A 23542-nucleotide genomic window follows, 5' to 3' on the forward strand; every position below is an offset into this window, starting at 1 on the left:
TAATTCAGAGGTCAGAAGCCTCATGAATTTTAGGCTACCCTGGGCTACATAGTGAGGTGCCGTATCAAAAGCCATAGGGCCAGTCATGGTTTAGCAGGTAAAAGGTTATTACTGCCAAGTCTATGACTATTTTATTTCCAGAATCTGCACGGTAAAAGTGACTCTCACAGGTTGTCCTGACTTATACAAATGTAAAATGGCACCTAAATAATAGCACAAATTTTTGGAAATAGTCAACATATTAGAAGTAAAATTACTTTCATAATTTCTAACTTTCAATAATGTATCTCATTGGGGAACATCCTCACATTTCTTTATTATGTTTTCTTCCTTTTTCTTTTTCTTTTTTCTTTTTTTTGGTTTTTCGAAACAGGGTTTCTCTGTGTAGCTTTGCGCCTTTCCTGGAACTCACTCTGTAGCAGTCTGACCTCGAACTCACAGAGATCCACCTGCCTCTGCCTCTCAAGTGCTGGGATTAAAGGCGTATTATTATGTTTTATTTCATTGTGTGTACTTGTGTGTGTGTGTGGTGGGGGGCACATGTGGAAATCAGAGGACATCTTGTGGGAGACAGTGTTCTCTTTCACTATGTAGTACCAGCAACAGAATCAGGTCATTAGGCTCAGCAGCAAACACCTTTACCACCAAGCCATTATGTCAGCTCATCACAATTCTTTATCAGTTATCTTACATTCAATTCACAATTTATCAGTTATCTTATATTCTCAGCAAGAATGGGTCAGCAAAGTTCTTCAACAAGGAGGACTGGGGATGTAGCTCAGTTGGCAGAGTATTTGCTTAGCAAACACAGCCCTGGTTTTAAGCCAATGCAACAACTAAACCTGTACAACCCTAGTTCTGGCACTTGGGAGATGGAGACCAGACACTAGAAGGTCAAGGTTACTTTCAGCTATACAAGAGAGCTGGAGGCCAGCCTGGGAATATGAGAGCCTGTTTCCAGGAAGGGGAAAAGGGAAAAACAAAACACAACAAAACAAAACAAACAAGGGTCTAGAGATGTTGCTTTATGATAGCATTACAAGACCTTGGCTCAGCATCACCAAACCAAACAAAAATACCCTTACACATACATTTTGATTAAACACCTTTATTTTTAAATGTCATTGTGTGTGTGTGTGTGTGTGTGTATTCCATGCTGCATGTGTGGAAGACAGACAACAGAGTCTGGGAGTTGTTTCTCTCCTTCAGCCCCAAGGGACCTAGGGATCAACTCAGGTCCTCAGTCTTGGCAGAAAGTCTCTTTAACCACTGAACCATCTCACCCATTTTTAAGCTCTGAAGCTTTTTCTTCTTTTACAGAATTCCAAAAATAAGAATATGAACAAATTTGGTTACAAATATTTGCATGTTTTAAAGTGTACTCCAATAGTATTTTGGCAAATTATTTATTCAGCCGCTTCTTTAGGTTCTCAAGGTGCTCCACACCAACATCCTGCAATTCAAGCACCACGGCTTTACATGAAGAAGGATTAAATGAAATTGTCATTAGGCAACACAAATCTATCAGATCTCGTTGACATTTTTGTAATCCTTTTAGGAATTTTTGATACTTAAGAGGGTCCTTTTTTAATTGTTTCATTTCTGGTACCGAAAACCCTATCATACTGGTAAGTATTTCATCTATAAAATCTACATCTAGATATGCAGTACCATCAGAAACCTTTGCAGTTACACCCCAAGAGCCCCCAGAGCTTGAGAGATTTCCAGTTAAAGTGACAATAAATGCTTTGACTTTCACAGTAGTAACTTCCTTTGGCTTTTTGGCCATTAGAACAGACAAATAGATAAAGGGTGGAGAATTTAAGTCCATGCCAATATAAAGATCAGTGTTATCCTCAAATGATCTTGAGGAACAAGTCTGTAAAAGGTAGTCATTTTCATTAGAAATTTCTGAACTCTTTCCTGATAGACGGGTTCCTAGTTTTCTATTTAACATTGTATTACTTAAGCAATGCTCATCTGAACTGGCAATGTTTGGTTTTGTTGTGTTATCTACTTCCAAAGTCTTGGTGTCATTTGTAAAATCATGGGCTAAGAGTCTCTTATGATGGTCTCTAGCAGACAAACAGCCAAAAAATTTGTCTTTGTCAATCATTTGTTCAGATAACTTTTTTTCATTGTAATTGCTGTTTCCTTGTTTATGAATCAAAGCAGTGTGGTTCAGAGTATTAGGTTTATGTGAAAATATCTCTACACATTTATCTGTGTTTTTCTTCAAAGTTAGTGGCTGCAATGCTTTTGTTTCCATCTGTTCTTTCTGGACAGTTTCTTCTAAAAGCAAGGCGTCTTCCAGTGAAAAGTCATCAAACTCTCCATCAGTGAAAGGCATAGATTGGTTTGGTGGATTCTCCTTTTGCCTTGAAGAAATATCACATCCTGGCTCAAAACTAGGCTGACTTGTGGGAGTAGTATTTGAGGAACTGCCTGTGCCAAAACAGCTTCCTTCCACGGATGCATCATTATCTGCTGCAGGCTCTTCACTTTCATAAAGACTTGCCAAGAGTTCTTCATCTGAAGGTCCCAAAATAGGATCTAACCCCCCTGGAACTCTGGGCAAACTGTGATCAGAATTATTTGGTATGATTGAAACTGTAGGATCAAGTTCACCAATTAATCTTGCAAGTACTTTTTCTTGAGCATATTCTTCTGAAAGACCATCTACCTCACCTCCTAACACCTTCACATTTTCTGGTTTCAACAAGAGAACACCAAGACGGAACAAAATGCATCCGTGAACCAAAATTTTTGTACCTGGAGGAAGACCACCATGGAGAGCTGGAATAGACTGATATTCCATCCCTTGAATTTGTGTGACACCATCAGTGAGCTGCAGCATCAGCATCCGTGAAGGCCTTGCTTCCCATGGTTTTGGAGTAATCTGTGTTTCAGCTGAAACTAGATCATTGGTTGTATTCTTTCCTCTCAGCTTTTGTATCTGGGAATATGCGGGCTGACTTACGTCAACCAAGGAATTGATCTGTAGAGCATAAAATCCATTCAGTTCTCCCTTTGGAGTTTCTAAAATGTTATCAGGTAAGAGAGGATGTTCTAAGTCTCTCAGGTCAGTAAGAAGCCATTGCTCCAACACTTGTTTATTTACTTGTGCTTGGCTCAAATTAGCATTATTATTTTCTTCTTGGATCCAGTTAACACAAGCTTCCAACCACATTAGAGGCACTTTAACATGCCATGTTGCCAAAAGCCAAGTTTCAACTCTCAATACAGCACTTGATACACTCATTTCTTTAAATAAGAGCATATATGTCCACCTGAAAACAAAAAGAGTGATTTAATATACTTAAATACAGCACCTGTAACTCAAATACACAGACAGGCCTAATTACTACACCCTTTACACTTTTCTCTCTCTAGCATTAAAAAATCCTTGACTTTCTACCCTGCTGAAACTCAAACTTTAGAAGTACTCAGATAGTATAATGAGAAAAACAAAATGTTTAAGAGCTAGCTCCGTCAAGATACAGGCTACATGACCTAATGCCAATACTTTAACTTTTCTAACTCAGCATTTTCATCAGTATCACCATCTGTCTTACAGGGCTGTTGAAAAACTGATATGCATAATAAAGTGTAAGTGTCAGATCTTGAAAGATACTCAGTCATTACTGTATCTACTATTTTCTCAAAATAATAATCAGATTCTTTTTTCCTCCCTTTAGTCCATATATTTTACTTGCAAGTGCTCATTGCAATGAGTCATTGGTTGGTTCGATGCCTCTGACTTCTGCTCATCATCGATACTGGATCTTCACTTGGGACTCTTCTCAGATATTCTTTTTGCTGCCCTGTATCTTGGAGAGTCTGCAGTTTTGGATCTGCAGGACAAGCCCCTTCATGTGCTTCAGCAGTCCACAGATGGGGTGGACATTGGGACAGGCCAACTCATAGCTCTGGATCTAGACCTGGGTGGTAGCTTAGTTGGTCAGCCTGCCAGCTTGCCTGCATCCTCACCACCAGGGCAAGCTCTCCAGCACTGCCCCAGCTAGCTCACCCAATGCAGGCAAGGGGCGAGCCAGATCTGCCCTTTGGGCTGGCACACCAGCATCCATACCACCAGTGCCAGCTCTACTGTGTTGTCCAGGTGAGATGCAAGGCCCACTCTCCTGTTCTCATGACTCCAGGGCCCGCTCTCCCACCTGTCATAGGTGGCGAGGAGTGAAGGGAGGGGCATCTCTCCCTTGCTCGACAGACAACTAGCAGTGCCAGCTCACCCCACATGCACACCCCCCACTCCCCCACCCTCACCAACTGGGTCAGCTCTACTGAGTTGCCCAGGTGAGGGGCAGGAGAGGACAGGGGGGAGGGCATCACCCTCACCCCCACCACTAGGGCTAGCCCTACTGTGCTGCCTAGGCAAGGTTCAGGGCCTACACTCCAAGTACTGCAGATGGTGAGGGGTGGAGCCAACTCTGTGCAGTCCTTGGATTTCAATGTGGTCAGAGACAGTAGTCCAGACCAGACCAGGGACATCCACACAGCCTTTGGTGACAACATGGGCCATTAAACTGACACAGACCCCTGCTGCTATATGGCCAACAGAGTCAGACATGGCCCTCAGCAGCAGCATGGGCCAGGACTTCATCACAGGATACTCACATTGGGCTGTTTCTACCCTCATGTCTTCAGACCTGCCTCTTCATAATGCTCAAGCTGTTCTGCTTCTTTCTCTCCCATCTCTCCACCCCATACTTGTACACAGTAGTGGCTTGTGCTTCAGGCAGGCCACTACTTGGGTGGAGTCTCTAGTCTTCTTCCTGCCCACTCTGCATGGCAGTGGGTGAGGCCTCTGGGTGTCTTCAAGTGTTTGTTCAATCCAAAGCTTCCAAAGGAAATAAATCTTTGGCCAAAGTTAGACGAAGCACGGTAAAACTATAATTCAACAGAGTTGCCCAGTCTCATAGTTGAACCTCTACAACCAATGATGAGAAGTAAATATAGCAGGACATGTCCAGCCAGATGTGGTCTCCATTCTGCAGGTACTGCTCTTCTGTCTGGGCTAGAATATAGCTCTGGGAGTCACAGCGACTCATACAGCGGTTGGTTTTCTCAAAGGAAGACTCATGAGCCCACTAGTATTTGTGCTTGTTACTGGGCAGTATATTTTACCTTTCTCATGGAGCAAGAAGAGAAACCGCCTTCACGTCTCCTGTTCAGCTTCACTTGAGAGCACACAAACCACTCATCTTCTATTTCTCTTCCACCTATTTGTTCACTTCTTTCTCTCCCATCACTTCACCATCTAATTACTCACTTCCTACCTCATGGGGCTTTGATGTTGTCTCGGGGCTTTCCAGCATCCAGGATAATCCCAGTCATGGTAGCTGCCGGGAGCTAGCACTGCTCTCATGCTGTTCCTCACAGCCAGGTCTCGCCTCACCAGGCTACAGAGGCACCAGTTTTCACTCTTGGGAGAGATCAAGGCCCTGGCTAAAGCTACAGCTGCCTCAGCCACCGCCAAGAGCCTGAAGCCTGAGGAGCCTGACTCTCAGGTTGCAGTGGCCAGCAGCACCATCTTGATTCTCCAAATAATCAGATTCTATTAATTTAAATTTTACTCAAATAATGTTCACTAGGTTTTTTTAATATCTATAATTAACTTCACATTTTAACTCTATTAAAACTTATATGACTATGGTTGGCAACCTAGCTCTGGGCTGACATTGAGAAGTCTTGTTTGCCTAAATATTCTCAACTGTGCTGTCAGGAATACTTAAATCCGTCTTTCTCAGTATAATAATGCAATAACAAAGTACTAAAGACAAATCATATATCTATATCTGTATCTGCTCCTTCCAGAGATGAAGATACTTAAGAGGCAGAACTTATCTAAGGTTTAACATGTCTGTAAGGAAACTTACCACTTTGCAGGACAACATGAGATCTGACGACAAGATTTCAAGTGGGGCCAGTGGAGTACTCAAAACCTCTACTGCAGAGAAATGACCCTGAGGGAAAACAGTAGCAGTAAGGATTCTAAAATGAAGCCACAGAATGTAAGAGTATGATCACATGGTTCTGGGAACTTCTTAACAAGGTAAAATGGAAATAATGTAGGCTAAAACTGGGAGTGTAGCCAAGCGGTGGTGGTGCATGCCTTTAGTCCCAGCACTTGGGAGGCAGAGGCAGGTGGATCTCTCTGAGTCGAGGCCAGCCTGGTCTACAGAGTGAGTCCCAGGACAGTTAGGGCTATACAGAGAAGCCCTGTCTGTGGGGTGGGAGGGGTGGGGAGTGAAGGGGAGTATAGAGTAAGATAAACAGAAATAAGCTGTTGAAAGTTACTCTCTTATTTCATTACTAAACTCATCATGCTACTATGAAAATTAAGGTAGAAGAAAATTAATAAAAGTAAATTAATGCAGTGTGATGGAGCAGTTCAGAGGAAACTCTGGTAACATACTACCATTACTTGTGTGTGTCTGGAGGGAGAGCATGTATACCATGGTATCCAAGTTAAGAGCACAACTTGCAGGAGTTGGTTCTCTCTTTCCACCAGGTGGGTTCCAAAGTCAAAACCATGGTTTCAGGCTTGGTGGCAAGTGCCCTTAAAAATGGCGAGAAAAAGAATCAAACCATACAACAGGGCCCACATGAGAGGTCTATTGAGGGGAGAGGAGAGAAGGGGCAGAGAAAGGTGCAGAGACCAGTCCCTGGGGACAAGAGCAAGGAAGAGAAAGAGACAGGAGGTGAGTAAGGCCCGCCTTTTATAAGGAAACTAGCAAATGCACATGGAGGTGCTCTTAGTGGCTACAGCTGAGGATGTATTCTGTCAGGACCCTAAGAGCAGGGCAGAGCAGGGCAGGCCAGTACAGTACAGATGCCGAAATGCTAACAGGGACCCCACGGGCTTTTGGTTAGGAACACCCCTACTCTTGTAGAATTGTATCACCACAGTCACAGCAGATAACAGCTCAGAAGGAAAAGTTAACTAGGACAGCACAACTTCCCATTTGCTGAGAGACAAATAACAGCCTCAGAGTCTCAAGAACTCCTCAGTACAAAAGAAAAAAAACTCTGGAAAAGATGTCTCTTAAATTGGATATTAAGTTTATAACCTGTGTGTGGGATATAAAGTTTCCAGAACCAATATTAAAAGAAGCCAGGCATGGTAGCTCCCAGTATTCAAGAGGCAGAAGCAAGTGGATCTTTGAGTTCAAGTTCCAGAACAGCCAGGGAAAGAGAGAAGCCCTGTCTCCAAAAGCAAACAAACAGAAAAAAACAAAACAAAAAACCCAACACAATCAGAAATATAGGCAAGAACAGGGTTTAGCTCTAGAGCCCTGGGTTCAAACTCTAGGATTTAGGGGGAAGGAAAGGCAAGAGGAAAAAGAGAAAAGATGTCAGAACATTTATCTTAATGTTTATCTATGTTTTTATATTACAGGGGTTTTGAATGTTATCTAGAAAAAAATTTACAATATATCCATGAAATAAAAGGCTTTGTAATCTTCAAATTTTTTTTTTTTTTTTTTTTAAAATTTTAGGTGTCTGAGTATACGCACATGAGCACAGATGCCCAAGGAGGTAAAGTGTCAGATCCCTTGGAGTTGGAGTTACAAGTAGTTAGGAGTTAAACTCTAGTCCTCTGAAAGAGCAATCAATATATGCTTTGAACCCCCAAACCATCCTTCTAGAACTTGAAGGTTTTTTTGGGGGGGGGTGTGGGGTGTTTTTCTTTCATTCTTTTTCCATTTATTTTTTTATTTTTGGTTTTTTGAGACAGGGTTTCTCTGTGTTGTCCTGGCTGATCTGGTACTCTCTTTGCAGACCAAGTTGTCCTCTAACTCACAGAGATCCGCCTGCCTCTGCCTCCCAAGTGCTGGGACTAAAGGCGTGAGCCACCACACCCAACTCTGAAGGGGTTTTTAGGGACTATTTAATGACATGAAAATACGTTCATGTTTTCTTAGTATAATAGCCATATATAAAATTACAGAACTTACCTTTTATGGTAAGAAAATATTTTCATTAACCTTTGTGCCTGATAGATTTGGCTGTTTGTACAAATCTCCATTCTAAATCCCAACTACTAAGAATGAAACAGAAGAAAACAAAGTAGAAAAGTTCTATTACTTGTCACTAAGTTTAGGCATCTGGCTCAATGATTAATTTTCAATCAGCCTCAATTTTTTTTTAGTGGAAAAGTACCATCCCTAGATAGTATATTTGACATCCAACCAATAGTTGAGATTCTAAAGCACTGACAAAGATTTATATCCACTATATACATAGTATTTTCATCTTAAAAAAAAAGTTTTAGATGGCTCAGCAGATAAAAGGTACCTGCCACTAAGAGTAATGACTGAATTCAATGACTGAGTTCAATGGTCCCACATGGTAGAAGAGCGATCCAACTCCACAAGGCTGCCCTCTGATTTCCACTTGTATGACATGTGTGCATGTAGTCTGTCTGTCTGTCTGTCTGTCTGTCTCTCTCTCTCTCTCTCTCTCTCTCACACACACACACACACACACACACACACACACACACGATATAATAAAAATTTTAAGTCCATTGTAACTTGTTAAAGACTTCAAGGTCATTTCTGAATTTTGAGAAGGCACTCAAAAAAAAAAAATCAGGGATGAAAAAACAGGAGCTGTTTGTGTATCCTCCAAAACCAGAAAAGTGAGAGAAAATTCCATTTAGGAGTCTGCAACCCAGATGTTATATGGCCATGGATGGTTCTTATCCTCAATATTTTTTAAATTTTTTGCATTATGTGTGTGTGTGTGTGTGTATGTACACACATATACATGTGGAGGTTAGAGGTTGACCTGAGAGTCAGTTCCCTCCATCCACCATATGGATTCTGGGGATGGAATTTACAACAAGCCTGCCCTTGGCATGAAGCACTTTTAACCACTAATCCATCCCATCTGCCACGCCCCCTTCTGTTTTGTGTTTGTTCTTTTTCTTAAACAGAATTTAACTTATATGGCCCTTTGGCTGACTTTGAACTCACAAATCCACCCTTTTCTGCCTCCCAAGTGCTAGGGTTAAAGGCATGAACAACCACACTCATAAAAAAAAGATAACCACCACTTTTTCAAAGAACTGTGATAAGCATTAAATTGCCAGCACAAACTCTGGCATACAATACAGAATGCCGGATTTGGTACCTACAGTATATTAACTACTATTCCAACTAGCTGCTTACTGTACAGTACCAATTATACTAAATCCCAGTCAAGTAATACTGGTTCCAAATTGACACTAAATCATTAGACTATACAACCTAACCATTAACTCCTGGTATACCCGGGAGCCACTAAATGAAGCAAATTGGCACAGGCTTTGTTGTGCCACCCAAATCCAGGGCCTCCACAGTCTAAGTCGCTATGCCACTGAGCTGCATTTCCAATCTTGAGCAGAGGTTTTGATAATGAATTGAAAACTTCCAACTTCAAATAGAAAATGAAGGATGAAGAAGAGACAAACTTTTAGTTACTCAAAGAGGAAAAACCTAAAAAAAGAGAAGAAACCAAATGGGTGTAGCTGAGGGCATTAACAATCTCATAATGGAGTCTAGAGAAAGTAACTTTTCATTAGAGTCTAGTCAAGATAGTTCCAGTATAGTTTCTTTTAGATACCCATTCATCACTACTTACAAAGCCAAAAAAAAAAAAAAAAAAAAAAAGTTAACTTTTGCTGGGGTGTGGTGATACCCACCTTTAATCCCCAACTCTCGGGAATTGGAGGGAGAGGAAGGCGGTTGTGAGGTACATAGTGAGATCCTGTCTCAAAAAACAAAAAAATTGGGCCAGGCATGGTGGCACACACCTTTAATCTCTGCATTGGGGAAGCAGGGGCAGGTGGATTATCTGTGAGTTCAAGGCCGGCCTCGTCTACATAGTAAAACCCCATGGCAGCTAGGGCTACGTAGACTCTCAAAGTCATTCTCACATCCACCCTCACTTCGTGCTTCATCCAAGCCTCAGTTCCCAGTTCTCTTCCGTCGGGTAAGTAAAAGATAACGCCGCTACCATACAACAGAGCCACTTCAAGGGCGCTGCTATCCACACTGAGACCAGCAGCGCCAAGCCTCGCTGAGAGCCTCCTTCCACAGCCTGGGGCAGCAGGTGGGCGCTGACGGGGGGAAGTCGGGACAACCTGGCGGGCCCTCCCCTGGCCGGGCCAGCCGCCCTGCGGGCGAGCTTCGGGGGGGGGGGTCCCAAGACCGCGGGGCGCGCTCCACGGCGTTACCCCGGGCCCTGCATTTCCCAGGGCCAGCACCAAAGCGACTGCAGCCCTCAGACTCAATTACAGCGCCGTGAGGGCCTCGGGCCGGCGCGCTGAGGACGAGGGGCGCCGCCCCCGGGCCCGCGTCCTCCCGCCCTCCGCCCGGCGGGCCGTTAGCGCGGCGGCTTTCCCGGGCCCCGCCGAGGGCCGCAGAGCCCGGCGCGCTGGGGGCGAGCGCCGCCGGCCGAGCACCGACCTGGCCGTCCCGCCTCGTCCCGGGGCCGCGCGCCGGAGAGGACGCAGCCCGCCGCCGAGCGCCGCCCAAGCGTCCTCCGCCGCCGCTCACCGCCCGATTTGGCGCGCAGCGGCCTCCCTCCTCCAATCCCACAGATCCCCCTCGGGGCTCGCAGACACCCCTGTGCCGCCCCCTCCCGCCACACGTGAACAGCCGCTTCAAATCTCGCGAGAGGAGCGCCGCTCTTCCCCTCCCCCTCACTCCAGAGTGCGCGAACGAGAAAGGAGGAGGGCGCTCCCGGCCACAGCGCTGCAGACGCCATTATCCTCTGTTTCTCCGCTGCACGGACGCCGCCGTCGCGCTCGCCTCGCTCTCGGTTGCGGCCTGTAGGTATCGGGGCGACCGGGCCTCGGGGCCGGCGGGGGCGGGGAGCGGGCTGGCGCCCCGGGCTGGCGGCTCGGGCCGTCCCCAAGCCCGGGCTTTCTCAGGCCCGCGGCCTTGCAGCCCAAAGGGAGTCGCCGGCGGAAGGCGGGGTTCTCGGCGCCGTCACTGACGCGGCCTCGGGCCAATCGCCGCGCCCTCGCACCACCGCCGAAGCCCGGGCAGCCAATGGGGCGCGACGCCGAGGCGGGAGGGGGTGGGCCCTCGCTCTCTGTCTAGCTGTGACCGACCGTCGGAGGCGGCGCGGCCGGGAGGCAACGGCGGACTCGCGCGGTGAGCGGGCCGGGCGAGCCGCGCGCGCGTGGGAGCGGGGCCGGAACCCCCGCGCGGCGGGGCCGGGAGGGGCTCGGGGCGGCCGCCGGCGCTCGCCCGCCCTCGCCGGCCCGGCCGCCGGGGAGCGGCGCCCGGCCTCCCCTCCCCCACCGCCGCCATTTCCCGAGCGTGCCTCTGCAGTTGGCGTGCGGGCGCGCGGGAGCCGAGGCCTGCGCAGGGCCGGGCCGGAGCGCGGGTGCGGGGCGCGGGCGCCCGGCGTGGGAGGAGCGCGGGCCGCGCGGCCGGCCGGCGGGGGGGGGAGGGCCGGGCCGCGGCGCCTCCGCCGCCCCCTTTGTCCCTCCGCGGCGTGGGCCCCGGGCAGGGCCGATGGCCGGGCCGCCGCGGCCGCTTTGTCTCGGGCGGTGGGGGAGGTGCGGGGGACGAGCCCGCGGGCCCGCGTGCTGGGTGGGGGAGGGGGTCTCGCGCGGCTCCGCCTTAGTCGCACGTAGTCGCCATTACGCGGGCCGCCATTTCCTGTCGGATCCGGGTGAGGAGAGGCGCGGCGCCGCTCGGCGACGGGCTGAGAGCTCCGGAGGGCCGGGCCGTGGGCAGGAGGGCGGTGTGCGAGCTTCGGCTCGGCGGGACCCGCCGGTGCTAGCGGCACTGCGGGACGGCGGCCGCAGGGCGCGGGCTGTCTTCAACGCCCGAGGCTATTGGCCATCGCGGCTGGAGACCGGGTGGCGAGGCTCAGGCCGCCCTTACGGGGGCACCACCGGCCGGCGTTTTGGAATAGGAGGCGTCCTAAGTGTGATGCCTTGACTGTCGGGCACTTGTGCTGTGGCCGCGATACGGCCTCAAGTTACGTCGCTTTGGTAGCAGGCGTTGAGCGTTCTGTTAGAGGTGGGATTGTTGAATTGTAGCCTTTTTTTTTTTAGCACCATTTAAAATTACGATCGTTTTGATGGTTAAAGGCTCCGCTAGCTTTGCTGGATAGTGGCTGATAGTCTGATCCTTAGTCGGGGTTTTAGATTTCTCCCTGTGGGCGCTGAAAGCAGCTTTGTATTTGCCATGTTCGTAAACTTGACAGATTTCATTGAATGGAGTTGTCAACCAAAAAAGAAATTCAGTTACTACTAGTCTTACAATAATAGTTGTATAATTTTGTGATAAGGTGAGGTCTTTTCAAGAATTAGTTTTGTGAGCAAAATTTTTGATCGGCTGGCTTTGCAGTTGTAATGAAGTGAAGTTGTTGAGGGCAAGATTACTGATTGCTTTGCGGGAAAACGGGCTTCTCTTAATGATGGAGGTAGTTGGGCTGCTGTGTTTCGTTGAGACAGTCTCGGTCTAAAAGCAATCCACACCTGGTTCTCCGGCTTCCCCAAATGAGACTTGGCGACCCCAATATTAATTAGTATTAAATAATGAAAGGCAAAACTGATTTCTGTTGGTTTTTATAAACTACTGTACCCTTAGGGTGTCAGTTCTGCTTTTCAAGGCTGTGTGTGTTCTGGAAGCAGAATCCCTTTTAAAGATTTTAAGCGAGATTGTGTTTGCTTTCCCGTAAGCCAAGTGAACTAGCTTCTTTATTTTTTTTACAGATTGGTGCATCCATTTAATTCAAGAAAATGGAGACCGAGCAGCCAGAAGAAACCTTCCCCAACACCGAAACCAATGGTGAATTTGGTGAGAAGATATTTTAATTATAAGCAATTATACATACATACATGTGTTAATCTCAGTACCATTGTAGTTTGTATGTGCTGTGGTTATCTCATACATAATTATAATTCCATACTCTTGATTCTGTTACTTCTTGGTTTTTATGAATAAGAAGTAACATTGTCTTGCACAGTATAAATTGTTTTCACCCAAATTTTTAATCCTTTGAAGTATTTATAATAATGAACTTTGATGTTACAAAGGGAAAACACCGAGAAAATAGCTGAGATTTTAAAATATAATTTAAACTACCCTTTCTTGTGGATAATTCTAATTTAAAATATAAATTTAATTTCTAGGTAAACGCCCTGCAGAAGATATGGAAGAGGAGCAAGCCTTTAAAAGATCTAGAAATACTGATGAGATGGTTGAACTGCGCATTTTGCTTCAGAGCAAGGTATAAATACAACATTTTGTCCTCGTAGATTAAAATATTTCACTTTAAGCCCTGATTTGGCTCCCTGGAAAGCTTTTAGAGCTTTTATTAAAGTTTTGTAGGTTTGTTTTGAAACAGGATCTTATATAGGTGAGGCTGGCCTGGAACACTTGATCATCTGCCTTTTTGAGTACAGGGATTACAGATGTGTACTTTCCCATTCAGTTGGTTTGGTTCATTATAAAGACTTCTGAACTCTGGGTGGTGCTGGAGTTCGGAAGGTGTGAAGCCCTATTACCAGGGTCCACCAAAGATGAAGTTGAGGAATGAGCAGGACTCTAGGCATTGAAAATTTAGATATTGGTTAGTTTTGTTTCCCTGGGGAACTAGTTTATTTAGGTTTACCTTATAACTTTGTTCAAGTCACAATAAAAGTATTTGCTGCTCAGAATGTACTTGGTTTTATCTGTAAAGTAATCTATACTTTTCTAGGAATTTTACACTCATGTCTGATGTTGTAATATTCCAATCTATTGTAAAATTATTCATGCTCAGGAAGTAGAATCTTTGTTTCCACTCATTCTGAAGTGGATTTGTTGTTAAAGTTTAAAAGATACGGATGAGAATGTTGATCTTACGGAAATGCAAAGTGAGGTTTTTTTGTTTGTTTTGTCTATTCCAGAATGCTGGGGCAGTGATTGGAAAAGGAGGCAAGAATATTAAGGCTCTCCGTACAGACGTAAGTATTAAAGTACTAAACAAGCAAATTCGTTGTATGTTTCTTGAATTTTAAAGGTTCACATCTTAGAAATCATTGAATGCAGCTACAAACCATTTGTAATAATTAATGGTTATATAGATGATTCCTGCTTTTTTTAAAGCCCTGATTAAGGTGGAACGTAAATAATAAAAATCTTTTCATTTTCTGATTAGGCCCTTCAAATTAATTTACTTCAAATAAAATAAAACATCTTAATTAGAATTAGAGACTAAGTATAAAAACTCATAATTGCATCATTCCTCTTATATGTGTGAGAGGGCACCAGGTATTTCTGAAAGCCGTTGAAGATGGCTTATATAAAAACCAACTTATTTTCTAAAAAAAATCATCTGTTCCACAGCTTGCAACATGGAGCTAATGTTAACTGATTTTTAAACGTGGGTAACAAATGGACTAATCTTGGCAGTCGAAACTATGCCTAGAATTTGAGTCTTCATAATTTATAGTGGGTTGACTCTTGTGATTAGACACATTAAATGTGGGCAGCACCAGAAGTGTGTGTGTGTATTTCTAGAACTTGACTACACCAAAATTTCTTAATGTTTATCTTGGTAAAATTAAGGCGAATAACTGTTGAGTACCTAACAGTATTTCATTTCTCTCTCGGTAACAGATCTTTGTGTTTCTCTTGATTGCTATAAACTTCAAATTTTGTTTTAATTTTTATAAGCCTGCTTATGAGATATAGGAATGTGTTTTACACCTCATGAAACCGAAACAGTCTTACTAGTTGGGGGTTTGGTGTGGGAGTTTTTGTTTTGTCTTTGAACCTCTTTTTCCTCTTAATCCAGATGTTCTGTATAATTATCTGGGTTATTTCCCCATTTTCCTCAAGAATTTCAGTAAACTTTTGAGTCATGACAGGTTTTGTGTCTACCCTCACGAGCCAGCCTGCTACTGAAACATTTAAAAACAAAACAAAACAAAACAAAACTAGAACCATCATTTAAGGTCCTTAAATGTTAAGCCACAGTCAGGTATAGAGAAGTCCATTATTGTGTTAGTCTTCAGAACAACTTAAGCTTGTTTCATTAATTGAGAGTATGAGTATAGTTTGTATTAAATTAAAATTTATTGCTTTTCCCCCTTTTCCCTCTCCTTGTTTTTTTGGCCATATATCTCCGTTGCCCATGTACTGGATCGACTTACCCCTGCGTTGCCCACCATGACGTTGGCCCATCCGCCCCTGAACGCCCATGTGAAAACCCTGGTTGGCTATGCCCAAAAATGTGCTCGTTGCCAAACGGGTACAATACTTGACAACTTCTGATTGAATGCCCATGCCCAATGCCAACATCCACGAACGCCAATGACCAATGCAGTACAATGCCAGTGTTTCAGTCCCAGACAGCAGTGGCCCCGAGCGGTATGTCCCAACAGTTTATGCCTCACTGCCTGATTAGAAAGAGAGAAATGTATTTTATTACCTGCCTTTTATATAATTAAATAGTATCCCCTTTAGACCGGTGTATTGTTTTTCAAGTTTCTGTCTTATTTTCCCCATTAAGTCCTTTTGTCACTGAACTTTGACCGTGAGTTGCCCACCCAAACGATCCACTAATTTTATTTCAATGGAAGGAGCACAGCTTCAAGTGTTGCATATTTGCTGCATTGTAAATCAAACTGTTACCCAAATAGTCTCTCGCTCTGTCTTTGTGGCCCACCTTGCTTCCCAAACATTGTCTGTTCATAATTTTTTCTGATGAAACGCTAACTGGTTCACTTTTCCTTCACTTCTCATTTGTATTGTCTTTGTTTTGTCTTGCATTTGTATTTGTTTTCTTGCAGAGCCCATTAGTAGTCTAATTTCTAACTGGTATCCATAGCCTTACTCCAGATACAGTGCTCACCACTTGCTAGTCCCTTTACCCAAGAGAAGGTGTGCCAGTATGACCAATGTAACAGCGAGGGTGTCCTTAACTTGGTGGCGGGGAACATGAGAATTCAACTCTGCTTCAATTCTGGTCGATTATTGCCACTTAATCTGAGCCCTTCCAGCAGCCCATTCTCTTTCTCTCTCTCTCTCTCTCTCTCAAAGTCTTCTAATAATGTTATGTCTGTATTGGGCATAAAAATAAAATGCATGTATGAAATTCATAAATAGGCTACTTTAAATGGGGACTATTAAGTAATTGTGATGTTACTTCTCTAAAAGTTTATGACTGCTGATGACAAAACTCACTTTTCTTTTCCACTTTTTTGTATTATGTGATATTTGATATTTGGCAGCATACTGAGTATCAGTGCTGATATTGAAACAATTGGAGAAATTCTGAAGAAAATCATCCCTACCTTGGAAGAGGTAAGGTTTTTCCCTTTTTTTTCTTTAATTTTTTTTTTTTTAATTTGGCAAGGTGAGGGTTGATGTTTAAGTTTTATTGGAGTGTACTGGGAGAGGGAAGAGAAATATGATGGTTTTGTAGCAGCAAAATCTTCACAGTATATAGAGCATTCTGTATTCGTCTTTAAAATTCAGGCTGCCACTCCTGGAGTAGTAACTATCTGGTCATGTATCATGAATTAGCATGTATTTATTTTAAAGTTTTAGAGTCTTGTTTCCTTAAACTAACAATGTTGCGATGTAATAGGCAGATTAGATATAATTAGTGCAGGTTAAAGTTTTTTTTTTTTTTTTTTTTTTTTTTTTTTTTTTAAGTGACAAGAAAAGGTTTGTTCAGTTCCAGGTTTACAGTCCATCTTAAAGTCAGGAGCATATCCTAGGGCTTCTAGACAGGCAGCGGACCTTATGGCTGCTAGAGTCTATGTAAACATTTAGTGGGTGGAACAAGGGTTTTATGTTGGATTTTACTGTTAAATAAGCTATTTTCTGGATTAATAATAGATTTTAAAAATATGTTGTAGTAGCTTTACCAATATATGCGACAATAGCCTGATCACGCTAGACACTTAACCTATTATTCTTATTTTTCTACTTTCAGGGCCTGCAGTTGCCATCACCCACTGCAACCAGCCAGCTCCCGCTCGAATCTGATGCTGTGGAATGCTTAAATGTATGTCATAGTGCCATTGAACCCCACTGAAGTATGGAGCCTGGCCCATAGGATCGATTTATTTTTAACATAGTGTGCTTTTCCCATCTCTATAGAAAAAGGCTTAAAAATATGAGATATGAATGGTCTTACAACTCACTGTTGACCCTGCTCCATGCTGCAGTGGGAATTAACTACATTTGCAAAGTGCTTTGCAGTCATTTTTATTATGGTGTTATTTGAATGTTAATAATTTTGTGGTAACAGCGACATGCTAAATGGCTGCAGTGTGGGTATGGTGTTGCAGGACCTGAAAATAAAATAGTTTTTTAAGGTGGTGCAGATTGTCCTTTTTGGGCCTGGCTATTGAGGATAATAAGCACATAACTGGTAAAGTTATTGAGATAAATTCAGGTTGCTTACTGCAACAGTGCATTATGGTGTGCTTAAACATAAGCTGATAGTGTGTTGGGAAGATACAAGAGAGTAAAATTGTGTATTTCCCCCTCCACAGTACCAGCATTATAAAGGAAGTGACTTTGACTGCGAGTTGAGACTGTTGATTCATCAAAGTCTGGCAGGAGGAATTATTGGTGTCAAAGGTGCTAAAATTAAAGAACTTCGAGAAGTAAGACTGTTTTGTTCCTTGCTGGATTTAATTTTCTATCCATGGTTGGTTCTTTGTGCTATTCCCTAAGATTAATAACCCCATCACTAGTTGCCTCTGAGAGTAACAAAACTAAGTTGTTCTGTTCCACCATTTCTGGCACTGTTTAAGTTGACCACATTTTTTTTCTATTGGGAGTAATTGGGTTCCTGTCTGAACTAGGGAGCCTGTGAATTCTATTTAATGTGTTAACTTCCTCTAATGAGTGTTCTTTTTGTAAATGTGTTGTAGAACACTCAGACAACAATCAAGCTTTTCCAGGAATGCTGCCCTCACTCCACTGACAGAGTCGTTCTTATTGGAGGAAAACCTGATAGGGTTGTAGAGTGCATCAAGATCATCCTTGACCTTATATCTGAGGTATCTTTGGGGTTTTTTGTTTGTTTGTTTTGCATTCATTGTCATCAAACAGAAATGTGGCAGTATTTAATTTTGACATTTCCCTGTGAGTTATATGTTCCCTGCCCTTTTGAGACATAACCTGGGGGTAATTATGGCTCTTTAGTATTGTTAAAGTCCTTTTCATCATTGCCTTTTCCTGTCACTGCCTCTGTTACCATTGAAATTAATTGATAATTGAAATGGTTTGATAAGACCAAAGCTCTTTTACTTCAGTCTTTAAAGTGCTGTGTTTCTGTTTTCAGTCTCCCATCAAAGGACGTGCACAACCTTATGATCCCAACTTTTATGATGAAACCTATGATTATGGTGGTTTTACAATGATGTTTGATGACCGCCGTGGACGTCCTGTGGGATTTCCTATGCGTGGAAGAGGTGGTTTTGACAGAATACCTCCTCGGGGTGGGCGTCCTCTGCCTCCTTCTAGAAGAGATTATGATGATATGAGCCCTCGTCGAGGACCTCCTCCACCTCCTCCTGGTCGAGGTGGCCGTGGTGGCAGCAGAGCTCGGAATCTTCCTCTTCCACCACCACCACCACCTAGAGGGGGGTAAGTTTTTAGCCAAACGTGAACATTAAAAGAGGCTTCCTTTAGCAGTAGATGGGGTGGTCTTGGTGTGGGTATACAAACATTACAACACTTGTTTATGTTTGCAGAGATCTAATGGCTTATGACAGAAGAGGAAGGCCTGGAGACCGCTATGATGGCATGGTGAGAATTTTGGGGTGTGTGTTTGTGTGTGTGTGTGTGTTGTAAGAGACTTTATAATCACATTTTGTGCAAGATTACACAGCCATTTAAATAGTTTGATATTTCTGTCTGAATACAGGTTGGGTTCAGTGCTGATGAAACTTGGGACTCTGCAATTGACACATGGAGTCCATCAGAGTGGCAGATGGCTTATGAACCACAGGTTGAGTATTAATAGTGTTCATGTGATTATCAGCAATCTAACTTTCCTATTAACAATAGTGGGTTTAATATACACATACACATACACATACTTTCTAGATTCTTAGAATGCTGTGCACCTAAATCTCCAGTGTGCTTACTAGAATAAATTGGATGTGTGTTGTTATGGGGAGGGGGCTTTTCTTTTTTTAAGTATTAAAATAAGTGATTTTGGCCGGGTAGTGATGGTGCATGCCTTTAATCCCAGCACTCGGGAGGCAGAGGCAGGTGGATCTCTGAGTTCGAGGCCAGCCTGGGCTACAGAGTGAGTTCCAGGACAGGCTCTAAAGCTACACAAAAACCTTGTCTCAAAAAACCAAATAAATAAGTAATTTTTTTTCCTTTGTTTTTAGGGTGGTTCTGGATATGGTAAGTTTCTTCTTTGTGAAATCAAAAATTATTTCATACTTATTCTTACATGAACTTACTGCTCATTATTTAAATCAGATTATTCCTATGCAGGGGGTCGTGGCTCATACGGTGATCTTGGCGGACCTATTATTACTACACAAGTTACTATTCCCAAAGATGTAAGTATTTTTAATTCAGGGGGCTTTTTTATTATTTTTTGTTATGATTGCTACTTCTGTAAATTCAGCAAAGACTTAAAATTTATGATTAAGAGAATGTTTAAGAACTTGTAGGGATTGTTAAATCTCACATCAGATGGTGACATTAATAAAAATGGATGGTTTTGGGTTCTTGATTAGTTGATTAAGGAAATGTTAAATTACACATATCCTAATCCAAAATTTAGTTAAGGAACTCAAGACTGCTTTTCTAAATAAATTATTATATAATAACTATAAGGTACTAAAGTCATTAAGCTTGTATTTAAAAATCTTTTCAGTTGGCTGGATCTATTATTGGCAAAGGTGGTCAGCGGATTAAACAAATCCGTCATGAGTCTGGAGCATCGATCAAAATTGATGAGCCTTTAGAAGGATCCGAAGATCGGATCATTACTATTACAGGAACACAGGACCAGATACAGAACGCACAGTATTTGCTGCAGAACAGGTCAGTTTAAGCTTACCTTTGTGTTATCATACACACACACACACATACACACATATACTAAAACCTTTTTTAAAAAGCTTTTCTTCCCAATTGATTTTTCTTTTAGAAACCATGGTGTTTCCGTCACTTGGGGAATCTAACCTCTTAAACATTCTAATTAATAGCTCTGCCTTGATTTTTCTTCTGTTTTCTTACTAAAAAATGAAGACACTCAATACTAATCTTGCTGGAAGAAGCCTTAACCAAGCAAACTACTCATTTCTCTGGTGAAAACTGCTGCCAAAACCACCACTTGTAATAAATTATACAGAGCCTGTAGAAAATGTAGAAGAGTCATTGGATGTTGGCCTAGTTCTGTGTGGAAGACTAGTGATTTTGTTGTTTTTAGATAACTAAAACGACAACAAATCACAGTCTGCCATATGGCACAGGCCACCTCTACAGGACAGATAATGATGGTGCTGTAAAACGCAGCATTTCACACCTTCCTCGCATTCCTTTGTCTTTCTACCAAGTATTAACAGCTTCTAGTTTCATTTTCTTAACTCGGCACTACTACCGTCTAACATTCTCTAGAGGTCTACATTGCTTTGATTTATAGTTGCTAGTGCTCTTTAAAGTTCTTCTAACTGTAATGGACGTGTTTATCATTTAATTTAGCATTGAAATTGTCTTAATGTTGATTGAGATGTTTCGAACAAAAATTCTAATTCGTACTTTTTTTTCTTTTCTTTTATAGTGTGAAGCAGTATGCAGATGTTGAAGGATTCTAATGCAAGATATTTTTTCTTTTTTATAGTGTGAAGCAGTATTCTGGAAAGTTTTTCTAAGACTAGTGAAGAACTGAAGGAGTCCTGCATCTTTTTTTTTTATCTGCTTCTGTTTAAAAAGCCAACATTCCTCTGCTTCATAGGTGTTCTGCATTTGAGGTGTAGTGAAATCTTTGCTGTTCACCAGATGTAATGTTTTAGTTCCTTACAAACAGGGTTGGGGGGAGGGCATGCAAAAACTAACATTGAAATTTTGAAACAGCAGCAGAGTGAGTGAATTTTATTTTTTGTTCATTGTTGGTGGTTTTAAAAAAAATTCCCCCCGTGTAATTATTGTGAACACCTTGCTTTGTGGTCACTTGTAACATTGGGGGGGGTGGGACAGGGAGGAAAGTAATAGTCCACATGTCCCTGGCATTTGTTCAGAGCAGTGTGCAGAATGTAATGCTCTTTTGTAAGAAACGTTTTATGATTTTTAAAATAAATTTAGTGAATCTATTTTTGGTGGTCTTTTTTTTTTTTTAATTAAGACAATTTTCAAATGGTGGTTGAATTTTCCAGCCCACCCCTAAACTAAACACTAAGTTTGATTTTCAGCTCCTCTGTTGGATATAAGTGCACCTCTTGGATATAGGCAAAACACATTGGCAATTTCAGTTTGGGTGATTTCCTAATGGTTGGAAAGATGTGGCTTGATTAAATTTCCATCACATATTCATGCTTATAATAAGCTTGGGATTTTGTTTGTTTTTGCAAATGTTTGCTGATACTTTTCAACAGTTTTCTGTGTTAGTTGTGGAGAACTAAGGTGGGGAGCAATATTTCAAGAGTTAACCATCTTAAGTATATGCCAGAAGCCTGATGGGCAATGAGCTTTATTAATCAGAATAACACTTGGTAATGAAAGTGGCTGATGCTGAGTAAATCTGGTTATTTTTGTTAGATAATTTCTCACCTATAGACAAACTGTCAACCTGCTAGTGTCTTGTTAGTTGAACTTTGTAAAAATATATATATACTTGTTTTTCCGTTGTATGCACAATGAAAGAAAAAAGATGTACCATTTCTCTGTTGTGTGTTGAATTATGTAGGAAATGTTTGTGAACGATTCAAAACAAATGGAAAAAGTTCCTGTGGATGTTTTGTGTAGTAACTTGGCATCTGTATTGATAGTTCAAAATCCACATCTAAATAAAACTTCCATGATGTTAGTTTGATGTGTGCCCAATTTGAAAGGGGGTTGACTGATACATGTAAAGTTTGTTGAAGTGTTCCTCTTGTAAGGAAATATAGTGATCTTAAATTACATTGGGGTTTTTTTGTGTGAAATGTTTTTTTAGCACATAGAGACAAAGTCTGGTTAAGGGCAGTCCATAGACAGTTCAGGAAGTGACACTGTGATACTAAATAGACCTCAGAGCTCGGTCATTTTGAGTAAATCAAGCCTCAAATGTGTGACTTATTGAAGACAGTATAAACTGTAGTGAGTAAAGATAACTTGCTTTCTGCGCCAGTAAGTTTGAAGTGGAGTTACAGCTTAAGCTTGAAAAGGTTGGTGTAAGAGTGTAAAGTGGGCAGGGTTTTGTTGTAACACATGTTGAGTAGTGCTTGCCAGAGATTATAGAGGCTGGCATGTTTATGAAGGGTATAGAGTTGGGTTAGGGAACCATTAAATGAGTTCACTCTCAAAACCAGCAAGTCATAACCTGAGATTCCTTTCCAGAAGGTAAGGCTTGGCTGTATTGCATCCTAGGCATGGCTGGCCTTGCCTTGGCATTTAAGTGAATTATGGTTTCAGTTTGGAGTGAAAAAAAAAATCAGTAACAAAATGGTAGCACTAACGGAGGGAAGCATCCCTTAAGACTGCTTTCACAGAGTTAAAGTGAAAAAACACATTGTTCTTTCAACAACATAAATGCATCAATACATGGATGCCCTGCATAGTGACACTGATTTGAATAAAGTTTTGGAAAGGATGGGCTTTTTACCCAGTGGTCTAAGGAATAAGAACTAGGCTAGCCCACAGGAAAAGGAGTGGCTTAGTTGGTGGAGTGCTTGAGGCCTTTGGTTCTATCCCCAGTGTCTTGGCAGCTGGGCAGGATTGTGTATGTCTGTAATCTTGGGACAGGCAGATGGATCATTGAAGGTTTGGGCCAACCCAGGGGTACATAGCAAGATTTCAAAGGAAACTATACAAAACAGTTTTCAAGGGAGAAACGTGCATAAAAGACTTTACTGAAGTTTGTATGCATGTGTCTGCTTATGAGGGGATTATACATGGGGTGTGGGGGCCAGAGGGTTTTCTGACTTCACCTTCCTTGAAACCGGTTGCTCATTGGCATTCTTAGCAGTTTTCAGGCTCCTGCCCTGGCTTTCTATGGGGTTCTGGGAACCCTAACACATGGTTGTACAGCAAGCACTTTTCACCAACTGAACTATTTTACTAGCCCATCAAAAATAAGATTAATAGGGTCGTTTTTAATGTGTCTACCAGAAGTTTGGAAATAAGATTTTTCCAAAAACTCATAAAATAATCCCAAATTCTATATTCAATTTATTTGGGTAAGGTGGGAGGTGGGGTGAACATTTGTGCCATGCATATGTGGGGGTCGGAACAATTTGGAAGGCTAAATAACCTTGACTATGAGCATTCCATGGATGAAACTGGTCAGAATTGGCACATTTATGAATTATCTCTATGAACCCAAATCAACTTGTGTT

At 42.6% G+C, this 23542-nt stretch overlaps 2 protein-coding genes across 12 annotated transcripts; one reads left to right on the forward strand and one right to left on the reverse strand.

The window, feature by feature from the left end:
* Positions 1 to 1092: 1092 nt before the first annotated feature.
* On the reverse strand, positions 1093 to 12829 carry Rmi1 (RecQ mediated genome instability 1). 4 transcript variants are annotated; one of them, XM_037205679.1, is made up of 4 exons: positions 12746 to 12829; positions 10476 to 10840; positions 5898 to 5984; positions 3165 to 3290 (listed from the first exon to the last, which is right to left on the reverse strand). In XM_037205679.1, the coding sequence occupies exons 1-3, from the start codon at positions 12757 to 12759 to the stop codon at positions 5935 to 5937; spliced, it is 429 nt and encodes a 142-aa protein (XP_037061574.1). In that variant the 5' UTR covers positions 12760 to 12829; the 3' UTR covers positions 3165 to 3290; positions 5898 to 5934. The 4 variants fall into 4 exon arrangements, with proteins under 4 accessions (XP_028718989.1, XP_028718990.1, XP_037061573.1 ...); XM_028863156.2 differs by lacking the exon at positions 12746 to 12829 and having other exon boundaries at positions 1093 to 3290; positions 10476 to 10637; XM_028863157.2 differs by lacking the exons at positions 10476 to 10840; positions 12746 to 12829 and adding an exon at positions 9710 to 9743 and having other exon boundaries at positions 1093 to 3290.
* Hnrnpk (heterogeneous nuclear ribonucleoprotein K) lies at positions 10711 to 22032 on the forward strand. Of its 8 annotated transcripts, none has more exons than XM_028863163.2 (16): positions 10711 to 10840; positions 12746 to 12830; positions 13166 to 13263; positions 13925 to 13981; positions 15346 to 15389; positions 16253 to 16325; positions 16963 to 17034; positions 17528 to 17641; positions 17912 to 18040; positions 18325 to 18629; positions 18737 to 18791; positions 18910 to 18993; positions 19385 to 19400; positions 19479 to 19561; positions 19882 to 20051; positions 20791 to 22032. In XM_028863163.2, the coding sequence occupies exons 2-16, from the start codon at positions 12773 to 12775 to the stop codon at positions 20822 to 20824; spliced, it is 1392 nt and encodes a 463-aa protein (XP_028718996.1). In that variant the 5' UTR covers positions 10711 to 10840; positions 12746 to 12772; the 3' UTR covers positions 20825 to 22032. The 8 variants fall into 8 exon arrangements, with proteins under 8 accessions (XP_028718996.1, XP_028719012.1, XP_028719020.1 ...); XM_028863179.2 differs by having other exon boundaries at positions 20851 to 22032; XM_028863173.2 differs by lacking the exon at positions 10711 to 10840 and adding an exon at positions 11067 to 11168.
* The last annotated feature ends 1510 nt before the right edge of the window (positions 22033 to 23542 follow it).

The sequence above is a fragment of the Peromyscus leucopus genome, chromosome 5, assembly GCF_004664715.2.
Source record: "Peromyscus leucopus breed LL Stock chromosome 5, UCI_PerLeu_2.1, whole genome shotgun sequence".
NCBI classification, from domain to species: Eukaryota; Metazoa; Chordata; class Mammalia; order Rodentia; family Cricetidae; genus Peromyscus; species Peromyscus leucopus.